Below are 15,051 nucleotides of genomic sequence, written 5' to 3'. Positions count from 1 at the left end.
AGTCTAGTCTCTGGAAACAGATCTCAGTAAGTTCAGTCTGTTTCACTGAGTAGTTGGGGACCTGAGACAAATTCCTTAAGCTCTGTATTGCCTTTCTTATAGTGTTATAAGGATTAGATATAATGCACACAAAGCAGCTAGCAGGGCCTTGCACTGAGTAAGTGCTCAATGAATGTTAGAATACACACACACACACACACACACACAGGCTCACACACATACACCCATGTTTATTATGTATAAATGATCATTTCATTTCAAATGAAATAATTTTCCACAATTACCATTGTAGGAAAGAAGTGGGTCTGTGGCTATAGAGGGCCTTTTCAATGTTGAGAGCTATAATCCACTAATAGTGAGCATGTGGTTTCTTAGGGCTTCTTTGCTAGCCAACTTAATATGCTTTAGAGCTGGGAGTTGACACATCTTATACTCGTCATTAATTCCTATCCTTCACATTCTGTAAAAACTGACCCACCACAGTCTAAATTAGTTAATCTTGAAAAGCAGAATGAGATTGTTAAAAGAGCTGTCATCAAAGATAATGAGTTCTAATCCAGCATTGCAACTAACAAATTTATAAAATGGACCAGGTCACGGCCACTCTTAAGTCTTTATTTTCATATGTATTAAGATGCAAGGAGACAAATGAGGTGGTTTCTAAGGGCCTTTACAGCTAGAAGGTTCTGGTTTTCTGAGATGCATAATTGTACCCAAATATCGTAACCCAATATCCTTGATATCATCTCTTTCTTGATGACATCATTTGGCCTTTAATCCAAAAGAGTGGCTGATGTATTTAGGAGCCTAAACATGAACTTGGCTGTAGATATTCCTACAGTAACTGAGAGGTATAGCCAACTCTTGGTTATCCAACATAGTGTTTAAACAGCTCATCAGCAAGCTGGGTCAGGATTGTGTCTGTGTAATCCTCACAGAGAAAGAAGTCCATGGAGTCCTGGGTGCCTCTCATTTGGCAGTTGACTGTGCTCAGATAATGAGGTCCCTTTCCAGGCAGGCAGCTCTTCCACTGGAGGTCTGAGATCAAAATTTAGCAGCTAGTTTCTCTATAGCAGGAAGAGAGAAGAGAGTACCTATCATGAGCAAGTATGCAAGGTAATCCAGAGCTCCCTCTTTTTAAGATTCTTAATCAGTCAGGACACTGGGGGTACCAAGAAATAGCAGCCATTTTGATAACTCACAATGTGTGGAAATAAAAACGAGTGAAAAATCGGAACACGACCATGTTGAAAAGTTGGTTCATTCACCATCTACTGTGTTAAACTTCAATCAGATTAACTTTAAAGCTTTCCAGAGCTCTCTACTGCTGCATGAGATTACTAATGAAACAAGTATGCATCTCATTACTTACTGAGTTAATTTTTCTCACATTCCTGAATGAAAATATATTCCTTTATATATTAACATTATAGAAGATCCAGTTCTTAAGCCTTTGAAAATGGTAATAGAACCATTTGAATTCTCCTTTTCATATTGATTTCTATGTGTACTTTCTAAAACGTTAGCGAGGGAAAGAAGTATTTTCAAGATGGGAATGTCCATCCCTTCTTGTGCATTTCGATTCAGTGAAGACCCATGTCTGGACTAGGTGCTTCTGTGGGGTAGGTAATATTTTGGGGGGCTTTTCTCTTTTTGGACCACTTCTCTTTGATCTGAATATTTCCTGGATACCTAGTTTACCCCATGCCTTCCTCACCACCCCTCACCTCCTTCATGACATACATCTTTTATCAGATGTCTGTTGGAAAGCTTTGTTAACTTAATCCATTCTAATGACTTCCTCAGATTGCAGTAGGTACAACAGAACTCTTAAAGAGGATGAAATCTAAAATTGCAAAATTTGTTTTAGAAAGTATGGAAAGTTCTTATGGAAAGTATGCAATTTTGGGTTTTTTAACGGAGGAGGGGATTCCACTTTAAAATCAGAAGTTTTCCTAGGTCTCCTCAAATCACATTAAGGGCCACGTTTTCATCCTTTGTGAAAAGCTAGTGCTACAGGTTTTCAGTGATTTCTCAAACTGGGCTAATTTTTATAAAGGACAATTCCTGAATCAGGAGAGGGTGGTTTGTATGTATCTGTGTGTGTGTGTGTGTGTGTGTGTGTGTGTGTGTGTGTATAAAATATCTGTGATAGAAAGACAGCTCAACTGTTTTACAAATAAACTCATATTTCAAAACATGTTTTAAATACTTAGCTTGAAATAAGGCTTAGTTTTATTAAGAGTGAGAAAAAGACAAAGTCAAAATTAGGAATAAATGATAAACTGTCAGGGCTAGGGAAACCTATTGACGGGTGTTTGTTCATCAGCATGTGTATCCTAACAGAGCAGACAGCTTGACCTTTTCTTAATTCATGGAACAGGAACTCCATTGAAAGGTTGCCTGCTTTTTTGTTCTTACTTTAAAAGGGAAAGAAAGGAGAGAAAACTGCATTATTATTATTAAGAAGTTATACTGATGGACTGAAAGCACTTCAGAGATAAATTTTAGATTAAGAAGACAAACATATGCCCTTAAAAATATTAATAAAGTAGACAAAGCCAGTGGAAAAGGAGAGACACCCAGAACAGTCCTCTAGATGCAGATTTTCTGAAAACAATTTAAACAACAAAGTTAACAAGTGTTTGAAATGATACATTCTACAAAGATGCTTATATTTCTTCAAGTCTCTGAGTGACCTCTTGGTTTCTATTATACTGCTTAATCATGTAATGTATATTATTTTTAACATAGCATTTTTAGTAGTGGAAATGTTGAAGCGTGACACTCTGACCATGTGGATTCTGTGCCCTGGTGGAGAAGACAGTGAAAGGTACATTCAGACCAAGAGACCCCTTAACTCTGCTAAGCCCCCAAAAATCAGAGTCACTATCTGAGCCAAAGATAGAGCATTGAGACAAAAAAAAAAAAAAAAAAACTCTGGATTCAAAGAACATTGGAGTCTGCCTTTTATCAATTGCTAAGTGTGTGGTGGAGAGCAGATGGCACTAGTGGTAAAGAACCTGCCTGCCAGTGCCCATGCAGGAGATGTAAGAAACGGGGTTTGATCCCTGGGTGGGAGATCCCTGGAGAAGGAAATGGCAACCCTCTCCAGTGTTCTTGCCTGGAAAATCTTTGGACAGAGGAGCCTGGCAGGTAGCCAGGCTAGTCCTTGGACTACAAGGTAGGTAGTCCTTGGGATCACAGAGTCGGACATGACCGAAGTGACAGTATGCAACCACGCATGCGTGGTGGAGAACAGGGCTGAGGGTGAGTGGGGCAGCCTTGCCAGTTCTGCAGGGCGGAGTATGAAACCCCAGCCATCCACTGTGGTGAGAGCCTGATGGCTCCATGTATTACTCCCACAGCCCTCTGGGGGCAACTCTAAACTGTAGGCAGAGTGCCTATCCGGGGATAATGAGCATCTAAAGGTCTGACCTAGAATTTCCAACCTTATTAAATGAAAGCAAATAGGACAAAAGCCAAAAAGAAGTCTGGAGACTAATCATCTGGCCTAGAAAACAGGTGAACCATTGTTATTAAAACATAGAACTTGTTAGTTTTAATATTAAAAAAGAAATTAGGGAAGGGTATGAACAAGCAAATCATCCAGTTTTCCTTTTAAAGGGGAATTCTATATATTAATAGTTCACCTTGGGGCAAATTACAAAGAAATTTCAAGTACACTGGAAGACAGTTTATACTGTACAAAGCTGTCAAAGTTTTCCCCTATGCATGTTCTTCCACAGAACTTAGTAGAGTATAACTAGTGAAATAAATGCTTAATAAACATCGGCTGAATGACCAAGTCAATGACTGAGTAAATAGTTAAATGAATAAATTAATCAATGAATAAGTCTATTTTCCTAGGCTTCAGCCACAGATGAAAATTCACTCTGCTCAACAGCTATTTATTACCCCCTGCTCTCTAGTTAGTCCAGACTTGGCAAAGGAGTGGTTATATAAGTTGCCTCCAGGGCTCTCCACAGTCATTTCTTAAGTCCTTTAGTATCTGCCTGGCTCTCAGACAGATGACTGAAGGCTACCGATGACATTGTTTAACTCAAAGCTTTTTTTTTTTTCTCCTCAGTCCACGTCCACCTTGCTGAAGCAAATGATAGAATGGAACACAATTTCTTAAATCTTCAAATATGTATGATAGTTATAATTATGAATCTCAAGATATAACTTGTGTGCTTAAAATGAAAATTATATTTTGGTAACTCAGTGTAATATTAGAGGCTCTCTTCTGCTTGGGTTGTGAAAATGTAACCTAAACCAATTTTGGGGCGGCCTTTTCTGCCACTTCAGTGCCACTCTTCAGTGTTCTGGCAGTATTTAAGCCTGTCTTGATCCCTGTCTGTCACATCACACACATTTCTTTGAGCTTTACCTGGGAAACAAGTCAAAAAAGGCCTTTGTACATTGATCCTATAAATAGAGGTTATGTCATCTGCCCTGGGGGTCAGCTGAGAGGAAAGGACTGTCTACTCTTCTCAGGGTTCTATGATGTCTGATTATAATTTTCTTCTGTTTTATTTCTCCCTAATCCCTTGTAGCTTAGTCAGTAAAGAATCTGCCTGCAGTGCAGGAGACTTAGGTTCGATTCCTGAGTCGGGACGATCCCCTGGAGAAGGAAATGGCAATCCACTCCAGAATTCTTGCCTGGAGAATCCCATGGACAGAGGACCTTGGCAAGCTATAGTCCATGGGGTTGCAAGAGTCGAACACAACTTAATGATTAAACCATCAATCCCAACCTAGAGATACTTTCGAAGCTCTGGGAGGAGCCTCTTGGTGTTTACTTATAGTAAACTTACTTACCCCAACTGCTGTCTATGCCATTATGTTCAAAAGAGTATTTTGAGATTCAAAAGCTAAGAATTAATTTTTGTTTTGTTTTCTGTCATATCATATCTGTCTTACAGGTATGTGTGTATGTATGTACGTATGATTTTATCCTTAGTACATTTCTCTAAAGTAAAATTCTTTATTTATAAAGGGTTTTATCCATTGCATAACAACAGTGCCCAGCAGAAAAGCTGTACTAGTCTTTGTCACAATATTACCAGTGTATGAGTACCTTTTCCCTACATCCTTGTCAATACACCATATTTTAACATACATCTTCACCATTTTTAAATTAAAAACAAAATATTTTTTCATCTGCATTTGTTTGATTATGAGGGAGGTTGGGCATTTTTTTTCATAGATTCATTGACCATTTTAAAAAATTATTATTTGTCCAAGAGTTCACTTGCCCATTTTGCTTAGATCTTTATTGACTTGTAAGAGCTCTTCCGTTGGTTCATTGAAAAAGCAAGAGAATTCCAGAAAAACATCTACTTCTGCTTTATTGACTATGCCAAAGCCTTTGACTATGTGGATCACAACAAACTGTGAAAAATTTTTAAAGTGGTGGAAATACCAGACCATCTTGCCTGCCTCCTGAGAAATCTGTACGCACATCAAGAAGCAACACTTAGAACCAGACATGGAACAATGAATTGGTTACAAATTGGGAAAGGAGTACATCAAGGCTGTATATCGTCACCATGTTTATTTAACTTACATGCAGAGTGCATCATGTGAAATGTGGGGCTGGATGAAGCACATGCTGGAATCAAGATTGCCAGGAGAAATATCCATAACCTCAGATATGCAGATGATACCACCCTTATGGCAGAAAGCAAAAGAGGAACTAAAGAGCCTCTTGATGAAAGTGAAAGAGAGTGAAAAAGCTGGCTTAAAACTCAACATTCAAAAAACTAAGATCATAGCATCTAGTCACATCACTTCATGACAAATGGACAGGGAAACAGTGGGAACAGTGAGAGATTTTATTTTCTTGGGCTCCAAAATCACTGCAGATGGTGACTGCATCCATGAAATTAAAAGGTACTTGCTCCTTGGAAGAAAAGCTATGACCAACCTGGATAGCATATTAAAAAGCAAAGACATCACTTTGCCAACGAAGATCCATCTAGTCAAAGGTATGGTTTTTCCAGTAGTCATGTATGGATGTGAGAGTTGGACTGTGAAGAAAGCTGAGCACCGAAGAATTGATGCTTTTGAACTGTGGGGTTGGAGAAGACTCTTGAGAGTCCCTTGGACTGCAAGGAGATCCAACCAGTCCATCCTAAAGGAGATCAGTCCTGGGAGTTCACTGGAAGGACTGATGCTGAAGCTGAAACTCCAGTACTTTGGCCACCTCATGCGAAGAGTTGACTCATTGGAAAAGACTCTGATGCTGGGAGGGATTGGGGGCAGGAAGAGAAGGGGACGACAGAGGATGAGATGATTGGATGGCATCACTGACTCAATGGACATGAGTTTGAGTAAACTCCGGGAGTTGGTGATGGACATGGTGGCCTGGCATGCTGTGATTCATGGGGTTGCAAAGAGTCAGACATGACTGAGTGACTGAACTGAACTGAACTGATAGTATGTGAGACATAGAAACTTACATTAAAAAAAAATTTTTTTTATTTTATATTGAAATATAGCCAATTAAAAATGTGATTTCAGGTGCACAGAAGACACAGGCGTACATATACATGTATCCATTCTCCCCCAGACTCCTCTCCCATCCAGGCTGCCACATAACATTGAGCAGAGTTCTCTGTGCTGTACAATAGGTCCTTGTTGGTTATCCATTTTAAATATAGCACTGTGCACATGTTCGGAGAAGGCAATGGCACCCCACTCCAGTACTCTTGCCTGGAGAATCCCATGGATGGAGGAGTCTGGTAGGCTGCGGTCCATGGGGTCGCTAAGAGTCGGACACGACTGAGTGACTTCACTTTCCCTTTTCACTTTCATGAATTGGAGAAGGAAATGGCAACCCACTCCAGTGTTCTTGCCTGGAGAATCCCAGGGATGGGGGAGCCTGGTGGGCTGCCGTCTATGGGGTCGCACAGAGTCGGACACGACTGAAGTGACTTAGCAGTGCACATGTTGATCTTCAACTCCCTGACTACCCCTTCCTCCCACAAGTCCCCCCTGGTAACCATAAGTTTTTTCTCTTCAGTCTAAAAACTTCCAATTTTTAAATCTGATTTTGTGGGGGTGTCTTTTTTGGTATTTTTACTTAAGAATTACTTTTACATTGCAAGATGATGAACAGTGATCTATGCTTTATTTTAGTTGTTTAATGGTTTTATTTTTACATTGAAATTGTTAATCACTCTGCTATATGTAGCATAGACTGTGAGACTGGAATCCACATTCTTTTGTATTATTTAATTATTATCTGTTCCAGCATCATTGTTTAACAATCCTTTCTTCCTTTAGTCTGAATTTCACATTTATCATGTAACATATGTTTTATGCGGTGGATCCGCTTCTAGATTCTGTCTTGTTCTCCTCTTACTACATCAGTAAGACACTACTTTAAGCATTGTAGATTCTTTTTAAGTGCTAATACCAGATAGGAATTCTTTTTTGTTATCCCTCTTCATTATTCGTTTTAAACTTTTCCTAAGGTTTCTGGACCAGTGAAATTACTCTGCCAGGTGATATTTAGAAGTCCTGTTCTAAATGTTAGTGTTATCTTTCAGGTCTTCATTATCTCTCCTCCTCCCATCCTGAACCTCCATTCCATCCATCCTGTATCTACTGCAGCTAACCTGTTCGTGGTTCAACTACAAATGCACTAAATGATAACATTGTGGGCATAAATCTGCCGTACCTTCTTTAAATTTCCAGTTGTTAGAGGTTGTACTATAATACTCATTTTACATTTCGCTCCAGAGAAAAGAACATGGAAGCTCTCCCCTTATGAGATATCATTGTTGTTTCAGAGTGTGGAAGGAGAACACCATGAAAAAGCCGTAGAACTGCTTAAGGCTGCCAAGGACAGCGTCAAGCTGGTGGTGCGATACACCCCGAAAGTCCTAGAAGAAATGGAGGCTCGCTTTGAAAAGCTACGGACAGCCCGGCGTCGGCAACAGCAACAGTTGCTAATTCAGCAGCAGCAACAGCAGCAGCAGCAACAAACACAGCAAAACCACATGTCATAGGTAAGAGGTGCCCTCTACACAAGGAAGCCCCATATGCACAGAATTTGGTTTTTTTAAAAGTATAGTTTCTTAGACAGCTGGAATGTAATCATTAGATTTAATAATCCAAAAAAATTAATCAAACAAAAAACAGTGACCTCAGAAAATGTTAATGAGACAGTTGCTTATATTATGTTTCATTTAGCCATATTCCCTGGAAATGTACGCTATTTTGAAAAAATTATATACTTGAGGAGGGCCAGGTACAGACGATACGATGCCTTTGTGCAGATTACAGAACTGCGGCATCTGTGCAGACGCACATCCTCTGGCACAGGGCTTCATGACAAGAGTGTGGGCCACATTCCAGCCCCGCTTGCCTCCCTGGCTAGTTGCCTTTGCACAGTGTACAAACTAATCAACCATATAGTGCTAGCCCTGGGGAGATTCCCTTTACCATACTGAAACCGTTTACTAGAAGACTGCTCCAGTGAAGAGGATGAAGTAGAGACCTGCCAGTGTTTAATTACGCTCTGAGATTTTGGAATTCTCTTTGGGTCTTCATTAAAATGTGTCTCAGGTATACCTGTCTTTCTAAATTCCACTTTGTGACAAGGGTAAGTCAGGTTTTGCTTCATGTTTTTAGAAAAATTCAAAAAAAAAAAAGAGAGAGAGAAAATTCAGGAAAAATTGTTAAAGAGTCACCATCTCTGAAGTGCCTGCTGTGTGCTAGACCCTTCTCACGTGTTATCCCTAATCCTCAAAAAACCCTTCACAGCAAGTATCACTGAAACACCATTTTTTCAGATGAATGATATGAAGCTGCCATAGTTTCAATGAATTCCCCACAGCCACACTTACAAGTAGCAAAGAATTATTTCTCCTTCTTACTCTGCCAAGTAATTCATCTGCCAGCATTAGGAATTCTGGAGTTACATACATTTTCCTTGCTATCTTTTGGAAGAGACAGTTTGAATCTTTGATACCTCTGTACTATAATGTCTGCAAATGTGTATTTAAAATGAGGTTCAAACATTCTTGGGAAGATGACAGTGGGTAATAGTGGTTTTAACCCATTCAATATCAGATTACTATTTGCACAACAAGAAACACTGGATATGAGAAGAGATTTTCAATTTTTGGTGACACTCATGAAAAGAAGCTACATGAGGAAGTTAAACAGAGTATGGGACTTGTTCTCAGAGGGTCCTGGGAATTCAGCTATCTTTCTTTTATAACCTGCTAGTTTTATTACAGATACCATAGTTTGGTGTCTTTGTCTGAAATTACATTCCATTCCAAAAATTACATTTACTCAACAATAAATATCTATTTGTTACTGGGAAGGGCCAGGCACTATTTAATGGGCTTTGGAAGCAGCATGAAGAAATCATGGTCCTTGCTATCCAGGTGCTTACATTATGGTTGGAGGGGATAGTTAATTAACAAGTAGGTAAAAAATATCCTATTGAGACCAGTACTTGGTAGAATCAAAATAGTGTGTTTTAATAGAGACTGGCCAGGTGATGACTTTCTGGGAGGTGATCAGGCAAGACCTCTCCAAGGAGGTGACACTGAAGCTGAGGTTGAATGACAAGGAGAAGCCAGGAAACAGGCATCAGAAGAGAAGGAAATAGGCCAGTGCACTAGTTCTGTGGCAGATATGAGGCTATTTGATGTTTGAGGAATAGAAAGAAAGCAGAGGTAGTGAGGCGATAAAGAGTGAGGGGGATGGTGAGACGGACAAAGGCCAGGTTACAGAGAGCTTTCCAAACCACTGAGGGAAGTTGGATTTTATTGCAGTAGAAACCACTGAAGGTTTTTAAGCAAAAGAGCGACATGATTTATGTGTTAAAAGAGATCACTCTGGGTGCTATAGGGAGAACAGATTATTGCAGGATAAGAGTGAAAGTAGAGACAGTTAGGATACTATTATATAATAGGCAAGAGATATGGTGGTTTGGACTGGGGTGGTGGAATGATCTGGATGCATACAGACAAGTCATTTTGTCCATCTCCTCCTCTCTAATCCATTTCAAATACAAAGGTACTGAACATTTGTACTTCCAGAATCCTTTCAAATGTCTTTGCTAGTAATAACAATTCACTATTCTTCAGCCAAACATTGGCATTCTTTTCCTGAACTCGTTTTTTCTTCCATTCTCAATAATACAGACTTGTAGCAATTCTCCTAACTGTTTTACTGCACTGGCCCTTAGTAAAATTGTTTAAAAGTGTTTTGAAAGAAGTGTGCCATTCAGACTTCTAAGATCTTACTAAAAGCTTCCTCTTATGCTCATTCAGTCATCTTTGGAAGTATACAACTTGGCCATAAATACTGATGGACCATTTCTCTGTCCCATCAGTGTCCATGAAATCACTTGAGAATTTCCTACTGTCTCATTATCAAAGACTAACAGTTTTAATAAAAAGCATTTAAAACCATGTTTTTTTGTTGTTGTTGTTACACAGGATAGGGTAAAGTTCTATTTAAGTGAACGTGAAATTTATATTTATGCCTGCCAAGGTAGCACTTGCAATACATGATATAATGGCCCCTTGAAATGAAGCTCATGTCCATTTCAAGTACAAGCAAAGTACAACTAAGTCATATCATCCATGGATTTTATGGTGGATTCAGTCAAAGAGACTTACATTAGCTCTTATTCAACTTTTAATTAATTAGATTTTTAGGGATTAAATGGGATTCATCTACACTTGCTAACTCATGCTCTGGTTGCTTTTGAGAAGAGATCTGAAACTGTTTACTTTGAATAGATTGCTAAATTTTTTTTTAAATTTTGACAAGTCAAGCAAAGACCAGGTAAAGCAAAATTACTTGTCAGAGCCTATCTTATTTTTATCACATGAAATATTTCTATTCTATAAATTAGAAATAATATTTTTATATGAGATGGTAGAAGTTATGAAATAACTAGCAATGGTCAGTGGTGCACACAGATGGAAAATAGGTTTAATGCAAGTAGTGTGCGGACAATGTGTCTTATGCCTACTTTTAATTTTAAATTTCCCTGAAGTACATTTCAGTTGTCTTTTTCCTAACTTCCATCTTTGTTTATCTGGAAGAATAGATTACATTTTCTAAAATGTAGTAAGTATGATCACTTTATAATTATATTATAGAAACCTATGAATATAGGATTTTTTAAAAAATACTATAACCACTTTTTTGAGAAACAGTATTATATTTCTTTAAGCATTTATTTTTTTTAATTGAAGTGTGGTTGACTTTGATTATTACTTTCAAGCAAACAACATAGTGATTTAACATTTATAATACATTACAAATTGATCATTGCAGTAAGTCTAGTTACCACCAGTCTCCATACAGAGTTATTATAGTACTATTGACTGTGTTTCCTGTGCTGTACATTATATCCCATGATTTATTTATTTTATAACTGGAAGTTTGTACCTGTTAATCCCCTTCACCTATTTTGCTTTCCATCCCATAAGCATCTCATTTTTAAAAGTGTGAATCTATGTAAATCCATATTTCACTCAGATTCTCAAAGAATAAAAGTGAGAAGAACAGAGAAATTCTTTTTGAGATGTCAGCATTCTGAGGAAGTCAAGACCAAAAGCTTGTTTAATGTCCTTGACCTTCTGTTGGCAGATCCAGAGGTCATTTACATTCAAATACAGGCAGCATCTTAGCAGATCTGTAAACACACAGCAGCTGACCATTGCCAGTAGCCTCACTGACTCTCTCCTCCTGCTCTTCAGGCCCCCCCTTCCTGTACTGTACCCACTACTTCCTGTTCTGTACCTTCCTCTGGCACAGTCACGGGCCTTGCGGTCTCATCCTGGGAACCACTGCCAGAACTGCCAGCCCACTTATTGAGAGGTCCCAAAGGATGACTCTGATAAACACTGAATTTAAGGAGCCCAGACTCATCAAGCAGAAAACTGAACCAGAACATAATCATAATGCTGGATAAAATTTGTTAAGGAATCATGGTACACCAAGAACTTTTCTGGATGTTTCATGTATGTAAAATTACTTAACCCTTACAATAATCCTTTGAGTATTAGATACTATTTTAAATCTCATTTTAAAGAAGGAAACTGAGTCATGTAGGATTTTTTTTTTTAAGTGTACTGATTTCACAGGTAGGAAGTTATAGGGCTGTGATTCAAATTCAGAGATATGGGCTACAAAGCCTCTTTCTTTTCACAACTGTGCTGTTCTACCTCTTTATTCAGTGGCACCTGCCTTACGTGTCCCATCCCTCATCGTAGACACGTTTGCATGACCTTTCCAGGAATTCAGTCTCTCACTGCTCCAAGCTGACATTAACCCTCACCAGTTGCCTCTAAAACAGTACCTTATGCTTCAAAGTACTTCGTCATCACAGGTCTGTTAGTTTCCTATTGCTGCCCCCCAAATTACTACAAATTTAATGGCTTAAAACAGGGGTCCCCAACCCCTGGGCTGTGGACCAGTACCGGTCCATGGCCTGTTAGGAACCAGGCCACGCAGCAGGAGGTGAGCAGTGGGGTGAGTAAGGGAAGCGTCATCTGCTGCTCCCTATAGCTCCCCATCACTCACATCACCACCTGAACCACTCCCCACCCCCGTATGTGGAAAAGCTGTCTTCCGTGAAGCTGGTTCCCCATGCCAAAAACGTTGGGGACCGCTGGCTTTAAAGAATACAAATTAGTTTTCTAGCAGTATTATAAGACAGCCCAGCACAGTCTCACTGGGCTTTCAGAGACTCCAGGGGAGATCCATTTCCTTGCCTTTTCCAGTTTCTAGGGGCTGCCTGCACTCTTTACCTCCTGGTTCCATTCCCCGTCCTCCCAACCAGCAGTGACAGGAGAGTCCTCTCACTGTACCCATTCTCACCTCTGCTCCTACCATCACCTCCCCTTCCCTGACTCTTTCTTCTCTCACTTTCTTCCACTTCTAATTACAAGGTATGGACCCACCTGGACAGCTCAGGACACTCTCCCTATCTTAACATCAACTGTCTAGCAACCTTACTTCCATCTACAACTTTAATTTCCCTCTACCATGGAATCTTAACACCTTCACAGGTTCTGGGGATTTGAACATCGACATATTTCAGAGGTCATTATTCTGCCTACTATAATGCCTCATTCAAAAATTGGAAAGCAATTTGATCAATAAAATTTAAACTGTGTGGGAAAGGCATTTTTTTTTTAAAGAATCATTAATCTGTTCAATTATAAATCAGGAGAATGAGGGAAATAGAGAACATTCTGTGCAAGTGGTTCTTCCCAGTGGGTATTTCAGTGATGCACCCTTCAGAGGCCCAGTGTTCTCTCAGCTGCTGGCATATCCCATAGGCCTGCTTCCCCTCTGGGTAGATGAAGAGACCCAAACCTCTTACTAAAATTCACCTGCCGAGTCCCATTCCCTTGGGACATGTAACTCTATGATAAGTTAAGTAATTAAAAACTCAATCATTTGGTAGCTCTGTCACTTGGAAGCTAAGGGACTTGGAGGAAGTTATTCAATGTAAGATTCATTAAAATGGCCTCTTATGGAAATTAAATAAGAAAAAATATGCAAAACTTAAAATATGTGGCAATTGATGAGCACTCAAGAGTAACAGGCAATGGCACCCCACTCTAGTACTCTTGCCTGGAAAATCCCATGGATGGAGGAGCCTGGTGGGCTGCAGTCCATGGGGTCTCTAAGAGTTGGACACGACTGAGTGACTTTACTTTCACTTCTCATTTTCATGCATTGGAGAAGGAAATGGCAACCCACTCCAGTGTTCTTGCCTGGAGAATCCCAGGGGCGGGAGAGCTGGGTGGGCTGACGTCTGTGGGGTCACACAGAGTCCGACACGACTGAAGTGACTTAGCAGCAGCAGCAAGAGTAACAGTAGTAGTGTTGGTATAACAGTCACAATATTAATGGCAGATATTTTTATGCAATATCTTGTTAAGTGATTCCTGAAGAAGTACAGGGGCCTCATGCTCGACTTTCAGTTCCACTCTGTAGGCCCAGGGTGCTTTTGGGCATTTCTCTAGAAGGCTTCGAGCTGGAGAGTACTGATGCAGAGGAGGCAGATTGCAAACCTACACCCAGCGCACACTTTCACATCAACCCAACCAATTCCTTAATTTTTTGTTTTAATATGGTGTTCTGCATTCATTGAAATAAAAATATCCACAGCTTTAAAAACAAAGATTGAAGCCACTGTTGTTTCTGAAAGAAATGACAGTGTTCCAGTGACAGGTCTCGGGGAGTGTTCGGGGAGGCTGCTCCCGCAGGTCTGACCACCTGGGGCATCTGCTTCCTCTGCTCCACTCTGTGTCAGGCTGACCTCGTGGGAGGAGAAGCAGGCTGCGTCACAGGAGGAGTATTGGTAGGATCGGCCTGTCAGAGAGAGGCTGTGCTTGCGTGTACCTCAGCAGGGGCGCTACTCAGAATCAGAACATATAAAGCTTATCTCTCCTTTGCCTTCATGAGGAAAAACAGAGTCATCTGGAATTGAGAGGAAAAAATATTTTACTTTTGAGATGTTTCCAAACTGATTTTTTAAGAATTTAATCTTAGGGAATAACTGTGTCTTTTCCATCCTCATTTGATAATTACTTCCTTTGCAAACATCAACTTTTTTGCCTGTGGAAGACTGCATGAATGATAGCGCCTAAAATAATCCTCTCTGTTCTCATAAAGCAGGTGCTCCTTTGATATTTTTAGCATATTGTAGTTGACAAATGAATACTAATCACTGATTTCTCTTCACTCTCCCTCCACCCTTTCAGGTCCTTGACGCTCCTTGATCAAACACTCGATTGTCACAAATTTGAAACCGTGCTTCAGAATCCCAGCACATAGTAAAGGAAAAGACAACACTAATTATACCTGTCAAGAAACTGTGAACACGTGGTGTATAAATTCTTTACCAAGACAACTCGACACCTTCTTTCTCTGGGGCTGAACCCCCGCCGCTCACGTGCTCTTTCCACACACCGACCTTCCATTCACGGCAGTGAGAATTCTCAGTGTGTGAAGGGAGAGGTTTTCCAGTCTGCAGACGGAAACAGT

At 39.9% G+C, this 15,051-nt stretch overlaps 1 protein-coding gene across 2 annotated transcripts in view; it reads left to right on the top strand.

Moving 5' to 3' along the window:
* The window catches only part of LIN7A (lin-7 homolog A, crumbs cell polarity complex component), a 155,978-nt gene extending 141,092 nt beyond the window's left edge, over positions 1-14,886 (top strand). For both annotated transcript variants that reach the window (XM_061415627.1, XM_061415628.1), the window contains exons 5-6: positions 7,803-8,021; positions 14,769-14,886. In XM_061415627.1, coding sequence (XP_061271611.1) covers positions 7,803-8,021 — 219 coding nt within the window. In that variant the 3' untranslated portion in view covers positions 14,769-14,886. The remainder of the gene's footprint in view (positions 1-7,802; positions 8,022-14,768) is intronic.
* Positions 14,887-15,051: the final 165 nt, after the last annotated feature.

Source organism: Bos javanicus, chromosome 5, assembly GCF_032452875.1.
Source record: "Bos javanicus breed banteng chromosome 5, ARS-OSU_banteng_1.0, whole genome shotgun sequence".
Classification (NCBI taxonomy): domain Eukaryota; kingdom Metazoa; phylum Chordata; class Mammalia; order Artiodactyla; family Bovidae; genus Bos; species Bos javanicus.
This window is presented reverse-complemented; position numbering and strand designations above follow the sequence as displayed.